The following is a 24,142-nucleotide window of genomic DNA, read 5'->3' as shown; positions in this document are numbered from 1 at the left end:
GGGCGGGGCACGTTCCCCCGCCCACCGCGGGCCGGTACCGGGCGGGGCACGTTCCCCCGCCCATCGCGGGCCGGTACCGGGCGGGGCACGTTCCCCCGCCCACCGCGGCCTGCCCCGCCATTGGCGGGGGGCGGGCGGCGCGCCGGAAGTGCGTGCCCGGCGCCAACCGGGAACGGAGCGGGGCTGCAGGCGCGCCATGAGCAAAGGGCGGGAGGCCGCGGCCGGCGGTGAGTGCGGGAGAGGCGGGGGAGCACCGGGCGGCCCCGGGAGGCCGCGGTGACCGGGGCTGGTCCCGCAGGAGGCGCCGCCGCCGTGCTGCTGCGGTACCTGCGGGAGCAGAACCGGCCGTACAGCGCCCAGGATGCCTTCGGGAACCTGCAGCGGGAGCACGGGCTGGGCAAGGCGGTGAGCGGGGCCGGGCCGGGCTGGGGCGGGGCGGGCCCGGGCCCGGCTGACGCCGCGTCCCGCAGGCCGTGGTGAAGGCGCTGGAGCAGCTGGCGCAGCAGGGCCGCGTTCGCGAGAAGGTCTACGGCAAGCAGAAGATTTACTTCGCCGACCAGGTGAGTGAGCCCCGGCCGCCGCCCGCCGGCCCCGGTGCCCCGCAGCCCTGAGCCGCCGCTCCCCGCAGGAGCAGCTCCCGGCCGCCAGCGATGCGGAGCTGCGCGGGCTGGACGGGCAGATTGCCGCCCGCTCCGGGCAGCTGCAAGCGCTGCAGCAGAGCTGCCGGCACATGGAGGCGGGTGAGTGAGTGTGCCTGGCCGGGCAGCCCCCAGCCGCCCTGGCATCCCCAGCCGTGCCCCGGGGCCAGCCCGGGCCGTGATTGGTGCCACCTTCCCAGAGCTGAAGGACTTGAACAGCTCCATGACAACCCCTGAGATTGCCAAGGAGATCGAGGTGCTGAGGAAGGACTGTGCCAGTTACACGGAGAAACTGGAGAGGATTAAAACTGCAACCAACCATGTGACTCCGGAGGAAAAAGAGAAGGTGAACAGCAGCTGTGTCTGAACTGGGGTCAGTCTGGGTCCAGGATCCAGCACTTCCCTTACCGGCACTGCTTGCCCGGGGCTGCTGAGAGCCCTGCAGGGCAGCTCTGACCCGCGGCTGTTGCAGGTGTGCCGGGAGCAGCAGCTGTACCGCCGGGAGTGGCGCCGGAGGAAGAGGATGGTATGGAGGAAGGGGATGGCACCAGCTGTGCAGTGAGGGCCCCGCCGGGACTGCTGCCCACAGCCCTCACCTGCCCTGTATCCCCAGGCCACCGAGCTGCTGGATGCCATCCTGGAGGGCTATCCCAAGAGCAAGAAGCAATTCTTTGTAAGTACCGAGGCTGGGTTGTGCTCACGGCTGCCAAGCCAGACCCTGAGCCTGTTGTGATGTGCTCGGTGCCGTGCAGGAGGAGGTTGGGATAGAGACAGACGAGGACCACGGCGTGGAGCTGCCAGCGGCCACGTGAGGTGCTGGGGGAGCCTTTGTTCTGGGGAGAAGCTGCTGCAGAGCTGCCTCTGAAACTCGGCTGTTGGGTTGCTCTTTTTCTCTTTTTGCAGGACTGGGATTTGTCCAGTGTATTTATTTGGGTTTGTTTTAATGTTTTGTAGTTGGAAGGGTGGTGGGTAGCAGTAACTTAGGCACTGGCTCTCTCCTTGCAGTGGAATGTTGTTTTTTCCTGCCCCCAGCGTGGCTGGGGGGACACATGGGGCACTGGTGCTGTGTCCTGGTGTTCTGGTAAGGAGAAGCAGCGAGGGACTGTCTGGGCTCCAGAGCTCTGTGTGTGTTCCTGCTCCGTGCCTGAGTGGTGACATGAGAATATGATCCATTAAACACCAGGATTTTGGTTCAGCTGCACATCCCTGTGGTGTTTGTCTCTTCAGAAGGTGTCAGGGAAGGATTTAAGCCCTGAGGAGTGGGGAGGGCAGGAGCCAGGAAACCACAGCCATAGGGGTGGAATGGGCTTCTGGAAACCACCAGCTCTAGGGCACAGCTCCAGTAACTCAGCATCAGAAAAATCATCAAAACATTCAGTGAAATTTATTTAATTACTTTTCACAATAGAAAAATACATCACTTTCACGTGTGAGGTCTGTAAAATTCCACGTCTTCTTCCCAAGGCAGGAGGCAGCACTCCCTGCTCAGTGCTGGAAAAACTGCCTGAAATAAACATTCCCTGGATGTGCCCCTGGAGCAGGAGCACAAACATGGAGATGGAGAACAAACCCTGCTGCTGGCAGCACCCTGGTCCCTTCACTCTGGACAGTGCCCAGCCCTCACCCAGGCAGAGCTGTGACCCAGACTGGGCATGGGACAGGGTCAAACATATCCCTGATAGCAGCTGCTTCTACAGCTGGCACAGGCAGCACTCTGGGACCATTTCAAAATTTACAGTAATAAAAATCCAATCGAGGCTGGTCATGTATGTGTGTGTATAAAAGTTCTAAGGAGGAGTAGCTGTGCTACAGCTGCAGATCTTTGCTGTGCAATACAGCCACAGTTTCTGAAAAGGAGAGGTGTTCCAGCACTTGCAGGAACTTCACTCTGTTCCTTCCCAGGGCTGCAGCATGCTTGGGGTTCATCAAGGCCCTAGCATGTGCTGCCAGGGCCACAACTCCCAGCTCTTGATGGGCTCATCCTGCTGCCAGCACTGCCAGGCTCCTCCAAACTGCAAGAGCTGACTCAAAACAGCTGCTTCAGAGGGGCAGGGCACAGCCCAGAGGGTCAGGGAAAAGCAATTCCTGCTGCTATACCAGAAACCCATTGTTTTTAATATGCTTTTTGTCACATTTGCCCACCTTGGGGACAGCAGGGCTGTCACGGGCCTGAGGGCACAGAGTGGGGCTGCTCTGGGATCAGCTCTGCAAGGAGAGTCAGTGGCACAGGCAACCCCATGGCACGGCCTGAGCCAGAGACTCTGCCCCCATCTTTCCCTCCCCTCCTGCCCAGTCCCTGTAAAGATTTGGTGGCACCGAGTGGAGCAGCAGTGTCTGCACAGCCACCGTTGGGCTTCAGAAGGAATACAATAAATAATTCAGAGAACCTTATAAACAGCCACAAGGGAGAGGGCCCAGGGTGGTTCCTGGCACCCTGGCCTCTGGCAGAAGTGCCCCATCCCATGGGCACAGAAGTGGCACGGGAGGCTCAGTAGAGCTGGCTCTTCACCTTGTGCAGGACCCCGATGACAACGTCCCGCAGCGTCTGTGGCAGAGAGAGGACATGGTTGGTCTGTGGAGAGACAGAGCCACCCCTGTGCCACTGTCTGTCCCCTCAGCCATGGCACCAGCCCCTCTGCATTCACCTGGGGCTTGCAGTGCTCCTCAATCCAGCTGAAGACACACGCTGAGAGCTCCTGAAAACTCGTTACGGAGACCGAGGCGTTGAAGGACTGGAACAGGGAGTCCATGATGCCTTGGAAAACATTGAACTTCACCTCATCAGAGATCTGGTTCTTCCCCTCGTTGGGGTTGTTCTGATGAGCTTTCACAATCTGCTCATAGTTCCTGAAACAAGCACGGCACACCAAGGTCAGCACTGAGGTCTCCACACATGACTGAGCTGCCACTCCCAGCTCCTGCTCCCAGCTCTGAATTCCCACAGCAGCTCCTGCTTCCAGCTCTGAATTCCCACACCAACTCCTGCTCCCAGCTCTGAATTCCCACACCAACTCCTGCTCCCAGCTCTGAATTCCCACACCAACTCCTGCTCCCAGCTCTGAATTCCCACACCAACTCCTGCTTCCAGCTCTGAATTCCCACTCCAACTCCTGCTCCCAGCTCTGAATTCCCACAGCAGCTCCTGCTCCCAGCTCTGAATTCCCACATCCAGCTCCTGCTCCCAGTTCCAGGCCTGTCCCCAGATGCAGAACCACTGCAGGACCCCACAAGGATGTGAGGGAACAACAGGAAGTGGAGGGCACGACCCCAACAGCTCTTCCCTTACACTTTCATGATCTTCAAGGCCATCACATCTTTCCTGAGGGTAGAAACTTCCTCCTCCTGCTTTTTCTTCTCTTTGTGCAGGAACTGGATGTAGTCAATAGCTGAGCACGAAAACACAGAGTGAGGATTTGGGAGATCCCCACAGGAGGTGCCTGAGCCAGGGCAGCACCATCAGCTCCCAGTGACCCAGTTCCCTTGGGGAAGGTGAGTGCAGGTGAGGCTCCCCAGAGCCTCATCACTCCAGAAGGTTCCAAGGTGCTGAACTTTGCCCTGCACACCTCCAGGGCGGAGCTTTGGGTGTTGACAGCACCTCCTTCCCTCGGGACTCACTTTTCTGCAGCACAATGGCCTTGCTCAGCTTCTGCGAGCTGATGGAGAAATCCTGCTGCTCACAGGTGGGGACGATGGCCTGCAGGTCATTGTAGCCTTTCTGCAGGGAAGCAGAGCCACAGAGCGTGGTGGGCTCGTCCATGCTGAGAGGCCAGGAGCACAGCACAGAGCCAGGGCAGCTCCCAGCACACACAGAGCAGGGATCTGGCAGCTCCAGCAGCAGAACAGCAATGCTTGGAGAGCAGAGCCCTGCAGCACTGCCTGCTGGCCCGTGCCTCGCTCACCTTGATGGCATCCCGGCGTTTCTGCTCGGCCTGGGTGTGTGCCCGGCGCCGCTGGTCCTTGTAGGTCTCCTTGGGGGACTCCTGGGCGCAGTCGCTGTCCTCGTCGTCTGTGGGGACACAGCGGGGCTGGGCGTGGGACACAGAGGCACCACGAGGGGCACAAGACAGCTCAAGGGAGCATGCAGCTGCAGCCAGGCCCAGCATAGCCCCCGCCCCACTCAACTACAGCAGGCTGGGCAGAAAAGCTTTCCAAGGAGCCCTGGCAACACTTTCAGACCCCTCAGGGAGCTGGGCAGGAGGTAGATGCTGGAAGCTCCCTTGGGAAGGTGACAAAACCAGAGTGATTCTCGACTCCAAACCCTGCTGGAACCACAGAACCCTGATGCTGCTCCCACCACCTTCCTCCTCCTCATCATCAGGACAGGAATCCTGCCCAGCCACGCTCACCCCCTCGGTGCAGGGCAGACCTGAAGCCCGGCATGTGCCGGATTCCCCAGCGAGCAGAACCGCGTTGTCACCGAGAGCAAACCCCACCTGTGTTGGGGACAGAAGAGGCACTGGTGGAGCCGATGCTGTTGGCCCGGGACACTATGCTGCCTTTCCGGGCATTCTCCATGAAGAGCGCTGGAATTAACATTGTCCCGGGGTCAGTGCCCAGCTCGGGGTGTGACCGGGCGCGGGGACGTGAGGGGCGTCCCCGGGCAGCCGCTGCCACCCACGGACGGGGCTGGCGCCGCCCAGGCACCTACCGGAGTCCAGGCCATTGTCGCCGTAGGCCGCGTCCACCTGCGCGGGGCCGGCGGGCGGAGGAGACACGTCAGCGGGGCTGGGGCGGCGATGCGGGCCGCGCCCCGGAGCCCCCCGCCCCAAGGAGCTCGGTCAGCCCGAGCAGCACCCGCCACCCCCGAGCTGCGGCCCCGCCGGGCCTTCACCCCCGCCCCTCGCCCCGGCACCGACTCGTGCGCGCTCCCGCCTCCCGCGCCCCCGGCCCGGCGCTCACCCTGCCCGGCCGCCACGAGCCCCGTGCCGGCGCGCCGCCCTGCGCCCCCGCGGCACCCGGCGGCCCGGCCCGACCCGATCCCGGCCCCACCTTCCCCCACGAGTCCTCGGCGGCGGCGGCGCCCGGCGGCTCCGCCATCTTCCGCCCGCCCGGTCATGTGACCACCGGGAGCGCGCGCCGCTGCCGCCGCCAGGGGGCGCCCGTGACGTCATGGCCGTGACCCACCGGGAGTCCCACGGCGGACACCGGGAGTGACCCACGGGGAACCGGGAGTGACACACCGGGCACCGGGAGTGACACACCAGGAATGACCCATACCGGGCACCGGGAGTGACCCACGGGGAACCGGGAGTGACACACCGGGCACCGGGAGTGACACACCAGGAATGACCCATACCGGGCACCGGGAGTGACCCACGGGGAACCGGGAGTGACACACCGGGCACCGGGAGTGACACACCGGGCACTAGGATTGACCCACTGGGCACCGGGAGTGACCCCCCGGGTTCCGAGAGTGACCGACCGGGTACCGGGAGTGACACACTGAGCATCGGGAGTTACCCATCGGGCACCGGGAGTGACCCACGGGAACTGGGAGTGACCCACCGGGTGTCCCACACCAGGTACCGGGAGTCGCACACCGGGTACCGGGGGTCCCACACCGGGCACTGCGGGCCCATAACGGGAGCAGGGACGGGACGGGTGCACGGACACGCACGGCAGGAGCAGCCTCTTTACTGTCACCCAGCGGGGCTCAGCCCTGCGGGGCTCCCCTCACCGGGGACCGCAGGAGGCCCCGGACCCTTGGCGGAGCTGGACGGGGCCGGTGCTGTCGGTCCCGCGCTGCTCCGGCTCACGGTGGGCAGTGCTGGCTGGACACGGAGCCCCACGGAGCCTCACGGAGCCTCACGGAGCCTCACGGAGCCCTCACGGGCTGGGCTCGGGGCTCAGGCGCTGCTGCAGCAGGTCCCAGGCCTTGTGCACCTGCACCAGAACCGGGCGGCCTCAGAGCCACAGCACAGTCCCACGGCTCTTCCCTCCCGGCTGAATTCTGAATTCTCCTCCCCAAATCCACCCGTTGTGGCAGCCTCGATGGTGAGCAGCGCACTCAGGCATGGCCCGAGCACACACTGAGCACCCTGCAGGTGCTGTCACATCCCCTGAGCACACACCCAGCCCTGCAGGTGCTGTGGCAGCCCCATCTCACCTGCTGGCGGGTGATCTCGGGCTCCCAGAGGCTGCACAGCACCACCTGGGACTGTTCCACCCTCTGCCTGTTGCTCATCTGGCTCTGCAGCCGGCGCCGAGCGGCCTCCTCGGTGAGCCCATCCCTGGCCACAATGCGCCTCACGGCCTGCCGGGGACACGGGGGACACTCAGCAGCCCGGCAGAGGCTGAGGAGCAGCTCCAGCAGCAAGTGAGGGGCCCTGGCGTTGCCCACCTCCTCCTCTGGGATGATGGCTGTCCACACCTCGTGCACCATGCCCTGCCAGCCAGCCTCCAGCAGCACGGCAGCGTCCAGCACACACACGGCTTTCCCTAGGGAATAAAGGCAAAAAAAGGCATTCCTCAGTGCCTGGGCTCACTGCCACCTTCCTGACACTTCACTGCCCTCCTTACCTTGAGCATCAGCCTCCCTGACCTTCTCCTTCACCATCTGGGCTATTCTGGGCCACACAATGTCCGTCAGCCTCTTCAGCTGCTCCTGGAAAGGAGCACAGCAGGATTTGAGATGCAGTCCCTGGTGCTCAGAGCCCCTCTGCAGCCAGGCAGGAGAGTGGGGTGTAAGCACTCAGGGGACACCCAGGGAGGAGCCATTGAAGGTGGGGAGATGGGTCCAGCCCATCACTGAGCACCAGGAGAGCTTTCACCCTGGCCAGAGGCTCCCATTCCTGCTGCCAGGCTCAGCATGCTTTTTCCTATTATTTTCTGCCATTAGGGCCCTGCTATTAGCAGATATCTCTCTGTGAGAGGTTCTTTGCTCCACACCACAACAAGCTCCCAGTGCAGCAGATCCCACAAAAGACATGTCCATCCAGGGAACCTCTTGGTGTGCCTCTAACTTGGCTTGGGGAAGCAGCAGAACAACAGGCTGAGCACCTGTAAAGGCCAGGTGCCACTGGGTGCAAGGGGCAGACACGCCTGGCTGTGTTTGTCAGGTCCGTTCCTCTGAGCTGGGTGAAGGAAAAGCATAGTATGGAGGAGATGGCAATGGGGACAGGGATGGGAACAGGGACAGGGAGGCAGCAGCAGCTGCAGGGCAAGAGCCAGATATATCCAGCCCAGCTGCTGATTCATCTGCACAGATGCAATCTGTCCCACCCTGTCCCCATGCCAGCAAATACAGCCAGGAAGGTGTCACCGTCTCAAAGGGCTGAAAACTCAACCCCTCTGTCACAAGAGAACAGCCCACACTCGCAGCATTAAGTATTTTTAATAAAGCTGCTTTTACCTGATTTCCAAACACTTTGGCCCCGAGGACTTTCCTGTTAATGGTTCCATCTTTGTTCAGGATCTCTGCAAGGCAGAAGCACAACAGGTTTGGGAGGGACAACTCCCATCCCTGTGGCAAGCCTGGGTTGGGGAAAGGGCTTTGGCACAGGGCTCTTAACAGGTACAGGTAGAAACTCCTAACCTGGCAGCTCTTCACCCGATTCCTGAAAAGGACAGGGAAGAGCCTTTCCCAGGCAAACAAACAGCAGCCTGGGTCATCATTCCCTACCAGCAGCTCTGACAAGGGACACACAACACTTGCGGAACCCATGGGGAAGGAGAGGGCACAGGCCAGAGCTGTCTGGGACACCAGGACACCCCTCCCTCCTCTTCCTCCTCCCTGCAGCCCCTACCTGCCCCAAAGGCTGCCACCACTGCCTCGTGGGCCGGGCCACCAGGGGCATAGACGGCGTGGCCCAGCTGGTCAGCGTCGATGACGAAGGCGCCCAGCTGCCCCAGCAGTTTGGCCATGGAGGTTTTCCCACTGCCAGTGCCCCCAGTCAGCCCAATCACGTACGGGCGCAGCGGCAGGGCCGCGTCTCGCTGAGGGAAAGAGGAAAGCCGTGGCAGCACGTGGAGAGCTGGGCTTTGCTGGAGCAGGATCCTGGCCTGCAGAGCAGCCTCTCCAAACTCTTTGAGACTCCCACACCTCCTCCTGTGCCCTCCCTCACCCGTGGGGGCCGCAGCAGTGTCCCCAGCAGCCTCTGCCGCAGGCTGGAGGAGCTGATCTTCTCCTCCTCGTTCTGATTGTGCTCGGGGTCCTTCATCAATTGGATTTCGTACAGAGCCAGCTCGGGGAGCCCCTGATGAGAGAAGGGAGCCCCGGCCATGAGAATGCAGCAGAGGGAAGGGGTGAATCAAAACCAAATTTGCTCCCAGGCAGGGCGAGAGGGCGGGCAGGGGTAACTCCAGCATGAGAATTACATTTTCAAGTCTCTTCTTGTTGACAGCCACCCCTCCCCGGTGGGTCTCCTCGCTGACCACCAGGCACTGCAGGTCAGGGTCTGTGACCGAGGGGCCGAAGGGGTCGGCCAGAGGCACGATGTCGTAGCACAGTGAGGGCTTCACATCCTCCAGGAACTCGCGCAGCTTCGCCGCCCGCAGCTCGTAGGGCTCGATCAGCTCTGGCAGCACCTTGTCTGCCGGGCGCCAGGAGGGCGGGGAAGCACAACAGTGACGGGAAAGCAAGACCGAGGGGTGGGAGAAAAGAGAGACCAAGAGATGGGACTTTGAACGCTGCCTCCCCCTTCCCTTGCCCTCGCTGCCCCTGAACGCTTTGCTGGCTCTGGGCACGACATGGTGACCCCACTGATGCTCTGCCTGGATGGCACTACCTCGGGTGGGTGACTCGAGCCCCCAGACCCCTGCCCTGCCCCGGGGAGCCCCGGGCTCAGCCCCGGTGCCCGCGCAGTGCCACGGCCGCCCCGGACTCACGGCGGAGCAGCTCTCCGTCCGCCACCCCGGCCAGGAGCCGCCGCCGGGCCAGGAGGCAGCAGGCGCTGAGCAGGAGCCGGTGGGCACCGTGCAGCCGGTCGAAGGTGCCGCCAACAGCCACGTCCAAGAACTCGGGGAGCGCCGCCTCGGGATCCTGCTCGGGGTCCCCGTCGGGGTCACCCCCGGCGTCCTCGCCCAGCAGCATCGCGGGCAGGCTGGGCGGGCAGCCGTACACGGCCGCGGCCAGGCGCTGCAGCCCGAGCTGCACCGGCTCCGGCGGCCCCGGCGCCTCGGCGGCGGCCGCCAGCAGCACGCGGGGCTGCCGCGCCAGGCGGCGGCCGGGCCCCAGCAGGACGCGCAGGTCCAGCCCCCGCCGCGCCGCCGCCGCCGTGTAGAGCGCGGCCAGAGCCCGCAGCAGCGCGGGGCCCGCGGGAGGAGCGGCGGGGCCGGCGGCGGGGCCGCCCAGCCGCAGCCCCGGCTGCAGGTGCACGTAGAGCGGCCCCGCCACCAGCCCCGCCGCCGCCGCCACCAGCCCCGCCGCCCGGCGCGGCAGCGCGGGCAGCGGCGCCGTCAGCACCAGCAGCCCCGAGGCGAAGGGCGGCATCGCCCCGCCGGAAGCGCCGCCGACCGGAACGGGGCCGGCAACGGCACCGGAACAGCTCCGCCTCCCGGGCAGCCCCGCCGCGGGCGGGAGCGCGCCCGGCTCCGCCTGCGAGGGGAGGAGACCGGCCCGGCCCGGTGCAGCCCCGCGGGGGGAGGAGACCGGCCCGGCCCGGCCCGGCCCGGTGCAGCCCCGCGGGGCGGAACGAGCCCGGGAGCTCCGCGGAGAGACGGGGATGGAACCGGAGCCGTGCGGCTGCAAAGGCTTTATTAGGGACACGGCGGCACCGGGCACGCGAACGGGCCCGGGCCGGGCTGGGGGTTCGCAGGGCAGCGGTTCCGGTGCTGGCGTGGCGCCGCTCAGGGCTGCTCCCCGCCGGTCTCGGTGCCGCCGAACACGAAGTCGTGCATGGCGCGGACGTACGCGGAGCCGTCGGGGCTGCTGAGCCGCAGGCGGCAGAGCGGGGCGAGGAGCTGGGTGCTGGCGCAGCGAAGGGGAGGGCAGGGGCTGCCGATGGCCTCCAGGAACAGCTGGCACCGCAGACGGGTCAGAGCCCTCCCTGGCACGGGCCCGCGGCCGCCCCCGCCCCGCCGTGACTGACCGGCAGCACCTGCTCCACCTCCTGGGCCGTGTCGCGGAAGATGCTCTGGCAGTGCCCCAGGTACCGGCGGTACAGCCGCTGTGTCTCGGCGTCCAAGCCCCGCATCTCGCTGCCCTCGGGGTCGGGGCGCTGCAGGTTGGCCATGAAGCTGGTGTGGACCGGCCCGCACTCCACCAGCGTCAGGCTGCGGGAGGGAGAGCATAAGCCGCCACCGTCCCCCCGCCCTGGCGTTCCCCCCATCCCGGTGGGCACGATCCAGCCCTTGCAGCATCACCGGCACTCACTGGATGTTGAAGGGGCGCAGGACGATGGCCAGGCTCTCGCACAGCCCCTCCAATGCAAACTTGCTGGCGCAGTACACAGCATTGAAGGGCAGCCCTGGGGCAGAGCCACACCCTGAGCACCAGAGCTGTTCCCCACAGGGAGCTCCGTGTGCCGCGGGGTGCAGGGGGTCCCACCTTGCAGCCCCCCGATGCTGCTGGAGACAACGATCCGCCCGGCCCTGCGGCTCTTCATGGCAGGCAGGAAGGCCTGGATGGTGCGGACAGCCCCGAAGACGTTCACGTCGAAGAGAGTTTTCATGGCCTGCTCGGAGCAGGTCTCCAGCGGTCCCATCAGTCCCACCCCTGCGTTGCAGACTGCCAGGCATGCTGCAGTCAGCCACTGACGGGAGCCCCACACACCACCAAGAAGGCAGAAATAGGGGGGCTTTCCCTGCTGATGATCCCTTGGTAACCCCAAATCCATCTACAGCACCTCTGCCCCACTAAACACATCCCCGCCCTAGGACTGCCTGCACCTCCCGTAATTTGGCATCTCCTCCTGGTGCCCTGGGGAGGGTTGTGACCCCACAGAAGTCCCCTCAGCCACCCTGGGGACACTGGGGACACCAGCCATACCCAGCACATCCAGCTGCTGTCCCTGCAGGTGCTGTGCAGCAGCTGCCAGCGAGCAGGGGTCAGTGACATCGAGCTGCAGCAGCTCCAGCGTGTCGGGGCAGGAGCCCCCCAGGCGCTCCAGCAGCCGCTCCCCCTTGGCCAGGTCACGCATGGTGGCATAAACTGGGGAGAGAATGGCTGAGGGCAGCAGTGCTGCATCCCAGCACCCACCCCAGGCTCTGCCTCTCCCTGGTGAGCCCACCTGGGGCTGACAGACCCCCGGGGCAGTGCTGACTCCTTTCCCCCTTTACCTTGGAAGCGGCGAGCGGCGTCGGCTGCCAGGCGTGCAGCCAGCCCCAGGCCGATGCCCGAGGAGCAGCCCGTGATCAGCACCGTGGTTCTCTCCATGCCTGGCAGCGCTGCCCGACGGGGCCACCCCATTTAAGAGGGCTGGGAAAGGGGTCCCCCCGCCCCACACCATATTGTTGTGTCTGCTGCCTTATCTCAATCCCCTCCACCCCCCTCCCTGCGCATGCCTGGGGCTCCCTGTGCCTTGATCCTGTGCAGGTGCTGTGATAAAGATTCCACTGAGCCAGGACCTCCCAGCTGGAGGAGGCTGTGGGGCACGAGGGGAGCTGCAGCCCCAGCTGTGCTTTGCTGTGCCAGGCATCCCAGCTGCCAGGGCACGTCTGGCAGGGTGTTGTTCCTGCTGGGCAGGCTCAGGGCTGAGCTGCTCCTCTGCCCCCGTGTTCCACACAGTCCTGAGCTAGCAAAGGAGCTGGACACACATGGGAGAAAAGAGTCTGTATTTGCTCCATCCATAGCTGGGCTCTGCCCAAGCCCCAGCTGTGGAAAAGGCCTCAAAAACTCCGTCCTGAGGAGGACATCCAGCAACACTGCAGGCAACAACACTGCAAAGTCTTTTATGATACAAAAGGCACCAAATAGGGGCAGGGCCATGCAGTGCCACGTCCCCACAGGCACTGGGCTCCAATACTGCTCTGTCCCCCTCCCCACTGCCACCTCCTTGTCTGCTTCTCACCCATCCCTACCCTTGCTAGCCAGCCAAGGCCCCTCAGCAGGGACACATTTGTCCTGTCCCTCTGCAGTGTCCCACCAAGCTCCCAGCCCAGGTTTCCTGGGAACAGGCTCAGGGCAGCTGGGCAGAGCTGAGCACACAGCATGGTGTGCGATGGGACCCTGGGGCACAGCCTGTCCCCACCCATCTTGTCCACGTGCCAGCCCCTCTTGGGGCACATCCTGCCCATCCAGGCTGGCTGAGGGCCACCAGGGCCACCGTGCCCCTCTTCCAGGACACAGCCATCAGGCCAGGAGCCCAGATGGGGGAGGGTGCAGGGGCTCTGTCCACCCTCTCTGGGGGAGGCTCCAGAGGCAGAACCCGAAGTCAGGCAGGCCCAGCCAAGCTGCGCCGCAGGGCACTGGGGTAGTATTTGAGGAACAGCTTCCTGGAGATCTCCATGGTGTCCCCAGCTGGCACAGCTGGGTAACGCTTCTTGTTGTAGATGAAGCCTCTCTCCACTTGGAAGACGGCCTGGTTGAACTGCTCCTGGTGGAAGGGGCGGCCCGAGTTGAGGCTCTCCACCAGCACAGACACGAAGAGGCTCCAGCGCACAGCGTAGTAGTCCAACACCAGCCCCCCCAGCTGCTTGTTGGCATAATCCAGGATGTTCCCGCTGGGCCCCCAGAGCGTCACCTGGTTGCGGGCGTTGAGCTCGTACTGCTCAGCCTCCCGGGCGCTGGTGGCCACGGCGCGGGCGCTCTCCAGCCAGCGGCCCAGCAGGAAGAGGCCGTGGCTGCACAGGAGGCTGTCCAGCTCGGGCAGCAGGTCGTACACCAGCACGCCGCCGGCCGTCAGCAGCTCGGGCAGCGCGCGGCTCTGGAAGGCCTGGCGGATGCTCAGGTAGTAATCGCTGACCAGCTGCTGCGCTGCCTGCCGGCTCACGTCCACCAGGTCGTAGAGGAAGGCGGGGCTGGAGCCCAGCTCGGCGCCCGCGCTCAGCAGCAGCCGCCAGGCCTCGTAGACGTCGCTGGCGTTGTACCAGAGCGCGGTGTCCATGCGCAGCGAGGGCCGGCGCACCAGCGGGCTGCGGTTGTGGTTGACGCAGACGCCGGTGCAGTTGTAGACGCTGCGCAGGAGCAGGCGCCAGGCGCCGGCTGCAGCAGCGTTCGGGGCGCCGTAGCGGCGCTCGGCGTAGCGCGTCACCCAGCTGGGCAGGTCCAGCGGCTCCTGCCGCCAGCCCAGCTCGTTCATCAGCTCGTACACCATGTCGTTCTGCTCGATGCCCTCGGGGACCAGCCCCGTGCCCACCATGGTGGAGTTGGGGAAGCGCCGAGCGGCGAAGGGGCCGTGGTTGATGGCCTCCACCGTGCCAAAGAGGCCGTGGTTGCCCCCGAAGTTGTGCAGCATGCACCAGATGAAGGGCTGCCCGTAGAAGGACTCTGTCCACTGGTAGACGGGCTTGGACTCAGCAAAGAGGTCGAGAACAATCATCCTGCCAAGGGGCACTCCGTGCAGCAGGGCCCGCACCTGCGCTGGCTGCCAGAAGTCGGGCTGGTGCTGGAAGAGCCAGCCCTGCATCAGCCACAGCGCCTTGGGGTCAGCTGGGGACAGAAGAGCACTGAGTGAGACCCTCTCCAGGCAGGGCCCACAGGTGTCTCATGAGGCCCTGGGGCCACCAACCACCCCTCTAGAGGCTTTTGGGGATCTGGCACCAATGGGTTCTGCGCTTACATGGCACCCACAGTCCCCTGCCCCAGCCCCTGCTATCCCACCTGGAGCCCTGTGGCCAGGCCAGCACCACACACGGACCCACCTCCTGTCATTGACCTGAAAACAGCATTGCTGACTCTGGAGAGATAGGCAGGGTCGGAGGAGAGGGGGGTCATCTCGTTGAAGGTGTCTGCGCTATAGACGTGGTCTGTGCCAAACTCCTTGATCAGCTCCTTCAGGAAGAGCGTCCCGATCACCTGGAACATGGGGTCCTCTGGGTCCAGCAGGTAGGTGCACGAGTAGGCGCAGTCAAAGTGGCTCCAGTGCCCCAGGCGAGTGGCATTCACACGGGGGAAGACCCTGCAGGAGAAGGCAGAGATGGGGATCAGGAGGAGAACAGGACAGGACCACCGTGCCCGTGGGAAGCTGCAGAGGGAGGTGCTGCTGGAGATCAGACCCCAGGAAGGGCCCAGGGCTGATCCCCCGGGGCAGGGCTGCACCTACCGGAGGATGCCCTGTGGCACATGGCCCGCGAAGGCCGGCAGCACCGTGGTCATCCCCAGCGAGCGCATCCGCTCCACGATGCGGTACTGGGAGAGAGAAAAGGAGAGAGGGAGCAGGAGAGAAGCCCCCAGGTTCCCACCAGGGGACCCCGGGCGCTGCTGCAGCTCGGGGGGGATCGAGGGGCTCCCCTCGGCCGGGAGGACCGGGGGGTGACATGGGTTTGCCCCGGGTGGCCCCGGTACCTGCAAGTAGAGCTGCTTGAAGTGCCAGGCGGGCGGCAGCGGCCCGGCCCAGCGGCGGAGATTGCCCATCCTATTCCAGGCCAGGAACGCGGGACCCGTGAAGTACTTGTCGATCTCCGACTGGTTCAGCCCCAGGTTACGGTAAACCTGCACCGGTAACCGGGGGTCAGCCGGACCCACGGCTCCCCACCGCCATCCTCCCCGTCCCCGCCGCCCCCTCGGCCCGGTGCTCACCCGCTGCCAGACCGCCTCCTGCCCCGCGAACGCCGGTGCCAGGTTGATGCCGCTCAGCGCCATCCAGTCGATCTCCCGCTCCCACCGCGCCCAGTCCCACCAGGCGAACGAGTAGCTCTGGGCGCACACGTTCTGGTAGTAGCGGTACCTGCGGGAGCGGCGGAGGCTGCGCCCGGGCCCCCCGCGCCCCCCGGGCCCCCCGTTACATAACGGCGCCTTGTCCCGCGCTAACGAGGCGTGAGCGCCGCCCGGCCCCGCGTCCCCGTTACCTGCCGGGGGCGGCGGCGCGGATCTCGGCCCGCAGCCGCGGCAGCGGCTCCGGCAGGCGGAGCTGCGCCCCGGACCACGACAGGTGGCAGCCGCAGAAGTCCCGCAGGTAGCGATAGAGACCGGCGGCCGCCGCCACGCCGCTGGAGCCCTCGACGGCGACGGCCACTCCGGTACCGGGAGGCGACCACAGCCGGTAGATGTCGGGCCCGCCAGCCGCCAGCGCCGGGTCCACCGAGAGCGACACGGCGGCGGCCCGAGGGCCGAGCAGCCGCCGCGCCAGCGCCCGCACCGCCTCCTCCTGCCGCGGGTCCCCCGCTCGCCCCGCCGTGGCCGCCAGCAGCAGCAGGAACGGCAGCGCCAGCCCCGGTACCGGACCCAGCCCCGGTTCCGGTCCCCGCCGCGCCGCCATCGCCGCTGCGTGCCCCTGCGCCGGCCCCGCCTCTCCCGGTGCGGTCCCGCCCGCCCCGGCCCCGCCTCTCCCGTACGGCCCCGCCCACCGCCGGCCCCGCCCATCCATCAGCTCCGGGCTCCGGGACCGGCTCCGACCGGCCGAGGGCGCTGCGAGACCGGGCAGCGCCGGTGCCCCGGGCCGGGAGCGTCCCGGCAGCCCAGCAGGACCCACCCGGAGCGTCCCGGTCTCGGCCGCCCAGGCGAACCCCGCTGGGGAACGGGCCCGGGCTGCCCGGGCTCTCCCAGCCGCAGGGGGAATCCGCAGACGCTGCCAGGACGGAGCTCGGAGGAGGGACGGGAATTCGGGGCTCCCCGAGCCCCCCCAGTGCAGCCCACGGCGGGCCGGGGTGTGCTGCCAGCTCCAGGGCTGCGCCTGTGAGCCCAAAGCCATGGAAAGGGGCAGAAATGCTGTGATTGCACGGGAGAATGGTGAAAGGGACAGAGAACATTCCCCCAGCTCGCTAGCACCTCCACCTGCAGGGAAAGCATCCCCCGGAGCCGCGGGAAGGGGAGGCTGGGCCCGCAGCTCAGAGATCGGGAGATGGGAAACGCACCGACATGAGCAACACCAAGGCCAAACCCTGCAGAACCCTCCTTTCCGCTGCTCCTGCACGTGTGGAAATAAATACCCTGTCCGGCAGGAAGGGGCTGAGTAAACACGGCCCTGGAGGGGGAGCGGGGACAGCAGGAGCAGGGCACAGCCCCGGGCACACAGAACGTGTTACCCCCACTGCCCGTGGAATGGAACCCACAGCACCCGGGTTAAACAAAAAAACTTGTTTAACTTTTTTGGGTCTATCAGGGAGGGCAGGAGGCCCCGGGATAAACAGCCCCAGCCCGGCCTTTGCTCGATAAGGATGTCACTCGATAAGCACAGAGGCAGCCCAGGGTCACGCTGGTCCTGCTGTACAAAGCAGCCCTGCCCACCCCGTGGTTCTGGTCAGGGAGGTGGCAGGATCCTGGATGGAAATGCTCCAAGTCCCAGCTGTCCCCTGCAGCTCTGGGTAGGTCAGGGATGGGGGGCTGCCCCTGAGCCCCCTCAGCAGAAAACAGGGCACAGTGCTTGTTGTGGAGTTGATTTAATTTATACAGCGACTGTCAGCAATGTGTTTCATCCAGGCAGCAGAACACAGCAGGACTCCTGTCAAAGCTTTGATTTGACCCTTCAGCCTGCAGACACCTCTGTGAATGCCCAGCACATCTTCCATGCCCAGGGCATGCCCAGGTGCAGCACAAGGCTCCCTGTGCCCTATGCACAGTCTGGCAGCACACATAACCTTCCCACCTAATTTTAAGCAGCCTGGCACCTTGAGACATTTCCTCCTTGATTCCAGGTTAATGAGTCTTGTTATTGTTCTAATCTGTTCTTACACAAATACCCAGCTCCACTGTGAGAATGGAACACGACAGTCACACACAGCACTGACACACCCACTGCTGCTACAGCTACATCGAGTTTGAGGAGTGCAAGGAAATACTGACAGCTCAGACAGGAAAGAAAGCAACAGCTAATGCAGGGACACAGCACAGAGAGCCCCCTGCCATGGAGCTGTTCTGGCAAGATGGGGCCACTGCTCCCCCTCAAAGGGCTCCCCAGAGAGTGCACAGGACAATGTGAGTCACTGGTACATCCACCTGAGCAAAGGCTGCCTCCAGCCATGCCAAGCACACACAGGCACTACCTGATGTGCCTCGAGGGCTTTGGGCTCAAACCAGAAAGTCCAAGAAATGTCACTGCCAGTGGCCAGTGACAGTCTGCACCAGGGCTCATCCTCCCCATCCTGCCCCAGGCCAGTCAGGCAGCTGAGCCCCAGTGCATGAGGGCTCCTCACCACGGCCTCCAGCAATGAGAGGGGATCAGCCTCACTCTTTGCTCCTCGCACCTTTCCTCCATGTGCTCTTTTGTCCCCTCAGCACAGCTGCCATTTCTTTTCTGCCCTGATCAGCTGCCAAGGAAAGCACAACACAGGGAAGCACATGACTGCACACCAAACAGACACCTCATGCACTTGGTACCTTTGGGAGTAAACTGAAAGAACCAAAAGTTTCTGTGATCCAGTGTTGTTACCCCAGAACGTCAAAGCTTTTGGCTTTGGGGTGCCATGGTAACGCTCAGGGGTGCTGCACAATAAATTATTGTCACTACACACACACAGGGAGGGGACAGGCACACCCTTGGTGCTGGGGTCTCACACACACAACATTTAACACTGCTGGAGTGGGGGCCTCAGTCATCAAACCTCCCCTCACGGATGATGTCAAAGGAGAAAGGGAGAAACTTGAACCCAGTGCCAGTGTAGAACTTGTTCTGGAATTCAATCCTGCAAGAGACAGAACAGTGATTACTCATTAGAAAGGCAGCTCTCAATAGGAACAATTAGGAGTAGGGAGTAGTAATGCTACTCCATTAAAAGTAGGATTACTGACTAAAAAGCTTTAAGGAGAAAAAGAGGTATTATAACATAATGTATCTTTTGGCACAACCCCCCCATCCGTGTGTGGAACTTCAATCCCACCCTCAGGGACAAAAAATGGCAAGAGGAGCAGAAGGCTGGCCTTGACCACAGTGCCCCAGGAAGCACAGGGAGCAGAAACAGCATTTTCTACAGCAGCTGCTGAAGTTCCCTTTTTCATCAGCACAAGCTCAGCCATGTGACACTGAGCTCAGCCTCCCCACAGGCATTTCTGTTGATTCCCTGCAGCACATTTGCACTGGGACGTGCCCAGCTGAGCATTAGCTCAGCCCCATTTGCTGCTGCCCCTAATGAACTCCAGTAAAAAAAAAAAAAATTATTCCAGAGAACTGCCCAATAATCAGTGACAGCCAAATAGGGAAAATTAATCCCTTGATTCCCAGCAAAAACAAGCCCAGGCTTCACAGACATTTTCCACTGCATAAAGTCCCTGCAGGCAGCAAGTGACAGCAAACTGGGGAGCCTTTAACACAGTTCAGGAGAAGGGTTTTTTCAGCAAAAAAAAAAAGACAAACTGGAATTATTATTCCCCAAATGGGGAATTATGGCAAACTGGAATTATTTTTCCCCAAATGGGGAATCATGGCAAACTCCAGAGCTGCTGAATTCAGCTAGCAAAAAGTGATTTCTCCACAGAGCCCAGGAGGGAAATGCTCAGGAAAACCAGCTTCAGCCTGTATCTTCTGCTGCCTCCCAGGCCAAGGGATCCCCAGGATGAGCAGGATTTTCCATGTGGGAGGAAGGGCTTTGTGCCAACACGCTCCAGTTTTTCAGGAACCCTGATAATCTCCACAAGTATCCTGTGACTAAGTGACTGTTCTGTAAGCAAAGGGAAATGAGAGGCAGAGGGTTGAGATCTGTGAGTCACCCAAGCTCACTGAGACTGACTTGTGAACCCTGATGATTCACAATTCCAGCTGGCCTTGGTATCCAAACCCTCCCTTTGGACATTCCATTACAACTGGAGGCCTGACAGTGGGAGAGAGGCTGCTCTAAGGTTAGAAAACTAGCCAGAAAAATGTATTTAAATAATCAGTGTGGATGGTCAGTGGGGTTTTCTGTGTCTCCAGAACACCCAAAACCCAGCAGGAAGCTCTGCTGTTGCTGTCACTGCCTGTTTGGTGTCCCAGTTTACTGCTGAGCCCTCTGTGTGCCCAAGTTCTGCAGAGGATTTACAGACACTGGCATTGTCAGCAAACAGCCCAGGAGAGCCTCTCTGCAGCTTTTTGCATTAATAATGTCAGGGTTTGCCAGGCTGTCATTCTTTCCAACCACACAGAGTCAGGGTACTGACACTGGCAAACCAGACAGCCCCAGTCCTGTCATGGATGTATTTTATGAAAAATCCTTTTGTTAGGATTTTTTCTCCTGAGAAGCCTCAGAGAAAAAGAAAAACAATAATTATCTGCTGCTGTGGAATGGAACAGGTGAATCTTTGATTGGTCTCATGTGGTTGTTTTTAATTAATGGCCAATCACAGTCTGGCTGTCTCAGACTCTCTGGTCAGTCACAAGATTTCATTATCATTCCATTCCTTTCCTTTCAAGCCTTCTAATAAAATATTTTTCTTCTGTTCTTTTAGTATAGTTTTAGTATATAATTTTCTTTTAATATAATATATATCATAAAATAATAAATCAGCCTTCTGAAACATGGAGTCAAGATTCTCATCTCTTCCCTCATTCTGGGACCCCTGTGAACACCATCACACAGTCCCATGAGTAGGAGACAAAAGTCTCCTAAAAAGACAAAAGCAGGAGACAAAAAAGGCAACTATCACTCAGTACAACTGCAAATTCCCACTCTGTGTTTGTGTCCCTGAAGGTATCAGAGCCTGGGGTCAGGTGTAAACCAGGAATAACTCAAGGCTGGCACACCTGAGAGACAGAACCCACTGGGGTGTCTGTGCAGAGACTGCTGCAGTTACTCCTTCCCAAAAAGAGCAGAGGCACCATATCTGTGTCTGGGATATTCCATCCTGCAGGTGAGTCCTGGCTCAGGGCATTTACAAAGGAAAATCCAATCCTGGCAGGTGGATGAGCAGCTGGACTCCATCACTGGACTGAGAGTGGGATGCAGCTCCAAACACACCCACACCTCTCAGGAACAGCACCCTGAATAGTTACAAACCTTTTCTTTTGGGCACAGTCTGTTCTGGCTCACTTTAGAAGAGGTGAGTAGCTTAAAAAGGGAGAAACTGCTTTAATCTGAATGTTCATGTTGCACTACATCACTGAAAGGCGATAAATGGAAAGGCTGAGTATTTCAGAAGGGTGATGTGTTTCAGAAGGGTGATGCGTTTCAGAAGGGTGATGTGTTTCAGAAGGGTTACAGCAAAAGAAGCTGACAGCATGACAGCTGAGACACGTACAGAGCTGCAGTGCAGCCCAAATTCACACCCTGCAATCCTGGCAGCAATCCAGAGGGCTGCCTCCACCCCACAACGGCCTGAAAAGCCCAACCTGCTCAAAGAATGCACACTGAAAAAGCACAAAATAAACCTCCCTCCTTTGGGACTGCCAGGCACAGCATGTGGAACAACCTGTGAATTCCCTGACCAGTAAAACCCATTCTCAATTCCTCCTCCTTTCCAGGAAGGCTGAACCACCCACACCTCAAATTCCTGATAGGTGACGCTTCTCTCCCAGCCAGAAATTCCCATCTGCTCCTCCCAGGACAGCTGAATTTGACCTCCACTCTTCCTTCCTCTTCCTAAAAAGGGAGCACCTGCCATTGGAACAGCCTGTTTTCAGTTCAAGAGCACAAAGGAATGTGAGCAGTGTGCTCTTTGGAACCACTGCAGGTGCCTCCCTCTGATAACCAACACCCAGCAACCTCAAAATCATTTCAGCAGATCACTTGCAGTCTGAAATAGAACCTTCAGCTTGCTTCTTGGGCTCTGAGCCTGAAGAGATTTTTCTCTCAGAGCCTGTGCATGAAAGGCTTGAAGGTTTGAAACAGATGTTTAGGGAAAACAGGACTTTGTCAAGCACTCCAGTCCAGGCACAGGCAGAGAGATCCCTGCTCTCACTGCTGCTGCCCTGGGTTTGCCCGTTTGCCATTTCACTCACACACACAGATGGTTTTTCAAAGGTCCTTTAGGGAAATGTGAACTATTATCTCCAGCTCACACCTGTTCCAGGTGTCTGAGCCACATCAGGAGGTGCAGTTTGTGATTAACACAAGGCAGGAACCTCCCCAAAAATGTGTTTTCTGCTCCATGGAGCCTGCCTAGAGCAGCTGCTCAGAGCTGTTCCCCTGCTGCTGCTTGGAAATGCCCTGGAAATCCTCTAATCCTCAGGGAATTACAGAGCAAACCCACCAGATGTGGAGTTACAGCACTGCTGCCCTCTGCTCGTCCTGGGCTGCCCTCAGTGCCCAGCAGGGTCTGGGGGGCTCCTCTGTCACTGTGACAGCAGGGACAGCACGAGGGACCTCTGGGCAGCCAGCAAGGAGCTCTGCAGTGACTGCTCTGCAGGGCTCAGGCTGCATGCCAGCAAAAACAGAGGCACCATCCAGCAGCCATTTCCAGGAGTGCCCCCCCAGCTCCCTCAGCACAAGATGGCTTCAAACCAGGGGCAGAGCTTGGCTCTCTTGGCTACAGAGACACAGATGGACCAGAACCCTCATCCTGCACACCCAGAACCTCCATCCTGCACCCCCAGGACCCTCCATCCTGCACACCCAGAACCCTCCATCCTGCACCCCCAGGAACCCCCAGCCTGCACCCCCAGGAGCCAGAACCCTCCATCCTGCACCCCCAGGACCTGGTCCAGACCTCCATCCTGCACCCCCAGAAGCCAGAACCCTCCATCCTGCACCCCCAGGACCCAGAACCCTCCATCCTGCACCCCCAGGACCCTCCATCCTGCACCCCCAGCCTGCACCTCACTAGCTGCCAAGGCAGAGGGCAAAAGGCCAAAGCTTTCCTTCCCCACAAGCAGGGGAAAAGTGCAAAAAGGCTGATTTTCTCTCTCTCTTTTTTTTTTTTCTTTTTATTTTTAGAGGCACTTGCTTCCTTTTGCACTTACAGAATTACCTTCAGAGAGTACTCCCAAGTTTTTCTTCCCATTTAAGCAAGGCAGAGTGTTTCTTGTGATGTTCAGAGACTTCCCTTTGCTCTCACAACCCCCTGCCCCAGAGGCACAAACTCTCCTACATTTCAGGCTGAGAAAATCCTGCTCCCAGAAAATCCTGCTCCTCTGGTACCACCAGTGCAATAAAAGGGAATCCAAAGTGGAACAATGAGCACTCTTAAACATGGATTACAGAAAAAACTCTTGAATATTTTCCATACTTGGGAGCAGAGTGATTCCTTCTGCTTTGCTGGCTGCATTCACAGGAGCTTAACGATGACAGGAAAGGGCCTGCAAAAGCAAATTCTAAAAGACCAGCAAAAACTTGCAGCCATCCCCAAGGGCAGAAGGCAGAGCCACTCCTGTCCAGGGCAAGGTTTTATAGCAGTGAACAGGAGCACAGGGAGGAACCTGCAGTCAGTGGCTATTGCACACAAACAACAACAAACACAGGAAACAGGGGAAAGACCAAGAAATGGAACAAGAAAGTTCTGCTGAAAGCCACAAAGCACACTGCTCCAGCCAGCACAGCCTCCCTGGTCCTTAGTCCCAAAGCTTTAGGTCCTAAACTTTCATCTTTCAGTGCTTATTTCTAAGCAGAGCTATAAAACTTTAAACAACAACTGGGGGAGGTGTTTTACTACAAACAGAACTGAAATCTCTGACCCTTTTTAATACTTTCTGCCTTCTAGAAGATGGCATTTCTGCACAGTACAGGGGACATCAGTTTTCCTGTTATGAGGAGCTCCCCAGGCTTCTGGATGTGCCAGTAACTCACCAGTGCAAGCGCAGGGCGTGCAGGAAGGCTGAGAGCCCCTCCATGACCAGCAGAATGGCCACTGTCAGCGTGGCAAAAGCTGCAAAGATGAAGAAGAGGCCCAAGCCTCCCCCCAGGCTCCTCACACTGAGGCCAATGTGGATCACCATGGTCCAGAGCACCTCTGAGAGCTCTGCAGAGAAAGGGGAGAGGATCAGGTCAGCAGGACAGGGGGGGGGGGGGTCACTGGTAAAATAAAAACTGAAGTCAAGCAAAGCCCTGCTACAGTGAGGTGGAAACTGAGGGATAAGAATTTTTACAGCCAAGTGTGTCAGGACATTGCCTCCAGCTGCCATACAAGGCAGGGCAGAGTCCTGGCTCAGCAGCTCTTTGCTTTATTCTGTGATTTTAACTCCATTCCTCTCATTCAGCAGAGTTTTGGGTGCAGACCCTGGTGTGTGGAGCTCACTGCTCCTGGGTAATGCATGCTGCCACATTCCTCTTCACAAAGAAAAGCAAGGCACAATTCTTCACAAGGATTTCTGAGATTCACATTCTCTGAACCTCAGAGAAAGGGAAAACACAATTCTTATCTTAGTTGCTGTGCCAAAGTAGAATGCAATATGGAGATTATTTACCCACAGTGATGGTGTTTTGTTTCCTTGGCTTATCAGGGCCAGGTGTGTAGCCTCACAATTCTCTTCACAGAGAAAAGCACGGCACAATTCTTCCCAAGAATATTCTTATCTCATTTGCTGTGCCTGGGTTGTGCCAAAGTAAAATGCAATATGGAGATTGTTTACCCACAGTGATGGTGTTTTGTTTCCTTGGCCTGTCAGGGCCAGGTGTGTGTGTGTGTG

At 60.6% G+C, this 24,142-nt stretch overlaps 6 protein-coding genes across 15 annotated transcripts in view; 1 reads left to right on the top strand and 5 right to left on the bottom strand.

Annotated features, from left to right (window-relative positions):
• Window positions 1-143: 143 nt before the first annotated feature.
• Window positions 144-1,839, top strand: PSMC3IP (PSMC3 interacting protein). The gene is made up of 8 exons (XM_063178651.1): window positions 144-227; window positions 299-405; window positions 471-560; window positions 629-740; window positions 839-984; window positions 1,111-1,164; window positions 1,252-1,311; window positions 1,391-1,839. Exons 1-8 carry the CDS (start codon window positions 197-199, stop codon window positions 1,448-1,450), a joined length of 660 nt encoding a protein of 219 aa, XP_063034721.1. The 5' UTR covers window positions 144-196; the 3' UTR covers window positions 1,451-1,839.
• A 164-nt stretch (window positions 1,840-2,003) lies between these two features.
• Window positions 2,004-5,709, bottom strand: MLX (MAX dimerization protein MLX). Of its 3 annotated transcripts, none has more exons than XM_063178647.1 (8): window positions 5,628-5,702; window positions 5,287-5,323; window positions 5,072-5,161; window positions 4,538-4,644; window positions 4,254-4,353; window positions 3,925-4,024; window positions 3,284-3,485; window positions 2,004-3,183 (listed from the first exon to the last, which is right to left on the bottom strand). In XM_063178647.1, exons 1-8 carry the CDS (start codon window positions 5,673-5,675, stop codon window positions 3,127-3,129), a joined length of 741 nt encoding a protein of 246 aa, XP_063034717.1. In that variant the 5' UTR covers window positions 5,676-5,702; the 3' UTR covers window positions 2,004-3,126. The 3 variants fall into 3 exon arrangements, with proteins under 3 accessions (XP_063034717.1, XP_063034720.1, XP_063034719.1); XM_063178650.1 differs by lacking the exon at window positions 5,628-5,702 and adding an exon at window positions 5,538-5,555; XM_063178649.1 differs by lacking the exon at window positions 5,287-5,323 and having other exon boundaries at window positions 5,628-5,709.
• Window positions 5,710-6,332: 623 nt separating this feature from the next.
• On the bottom strand, window positions 6,333-10,068 carry COASY (Coenzyme A synthase). Its single transcript, XM_063178681.1, has 9 exons — window positions 9,465-10,068; window positions 8,955-9,169; window positions 8,702-8,833; window positions 8,384-8,573; window positions 7,990-8,054; window positions 7,158-7,242; window positions 6,979-7,076; window positions 6,745-6,891; window positions 6,333-6,521 (listed from the first exon to the last, which is right to left on the bottom strand). Exons 1-9 carry the CDS (start codon window positions 10,066-10,068, stop codon window positions 6,465-6,467), a joined length of 1,593 nt encoding a protein of 530 aa, XP_063034751.1. The 3' UTR covers window positions 6,333-6,464.
• A 356-nt stretch (window positions 10,069-10,424) lies between these two features.
• On the bottom strand, window positions 10,425-11,958 carry HSD17B1 (hydroxysteroid 17-beta dehydrogenase 1). Its single transcript, XM_063178680.1, has 6 exons — window positions 11,856-11,958; window positions 11,566-11,727; window positions 11,125-11,304; window positions 10,951-11,044; window positions 10,667-10,850; window positions 10,425-10,595 (listed from the first exon to the last, which is right to left on the bottom strand). Exons 1-6 carry the CDS (start codon window positions 11,950-11,952, stop codon window positions 10,425-10,427), a joined length of 888 nt encoding a protein of 295 aa, XP_063034750.1. The 5' UTR covers window positions 11,953-11,958.
• A 375-nt stretch (window positions 11,959-12,333) lies between these two features.
• NAGLU (N-acetyl-alpha-glucosaminidase) lies at window positions 12,334-15,952 on the bottom strand. The gene is made up of 6 exons (XM_063178892.1): window positions 15,525-15,952; window positions 15,256-15,403; window positions 15,022-15,168; window positions 14,780-14,865; window positions 14,379-14,635; window positions 12,334-14,166 (listed from the first exon to the last, which is right to left on the bottom strand). The coding sequence occupies exons 1-6, from the start codon at window positions 15,932-15,934 to the stop codon at window positions 12,950-12,952; spliced, it is 2,265 nt and encodes a 754-aa protein (XP_063034962.1). The 5' UTR covers window positions 15,935-15,952; the 3' UTR covers window positions 12,334-12,949.
• A 1,086-nt stretch (window positions 15,953-17,038) lies between these two features.
• Window positions 17,039-24,142, bottom strand: part of ATP6V0A1 (ATPase H+ transporting V0 subunit a1) — a 32,095-nt gene continuing 24,991 nt past the window's right edge. For all 8 annotated transcript variants that reach the window (XM_063178874.1, XM_063178878.1, XM_063178876.1 and 5 more), the window contains 2 exons: window positions 23,304-23,475; window positions 17,039-18,296 (listed from right to left, as the gene is read on the bottom strand). In XM_063178874.1, the coding sequence (XP_063034944.1) occupies window positions 18,203-18,296; window positions 23,304-23,475 (266 nt within the window). In that variant the 3' untranslated portion in view covers window positions 17,039-18,202. The remainder of the gene's footprint in view (window positions 18,297-23,303; window positions 23,476-24,142) is intronic.

This window comes from Melospiza melodia, chromosome 30 (assembly GCF_035770615.1).
Source record: "Melospiza melodia melodia isolate bMelMel2 chromosome 30, bMelMel2.pri, whole genome shotgun sequence".
Lineage (NCBI taxonomy): Eukaryota > Metazoa > Chordata > Aves > Passeriformes > Passerellidae > Melospiza > Melospiza melodia.
Note: the sequence above shows the minus strand (reverse complement) of the source record. Positions and strands in the feature narration are given on the sequence as shown.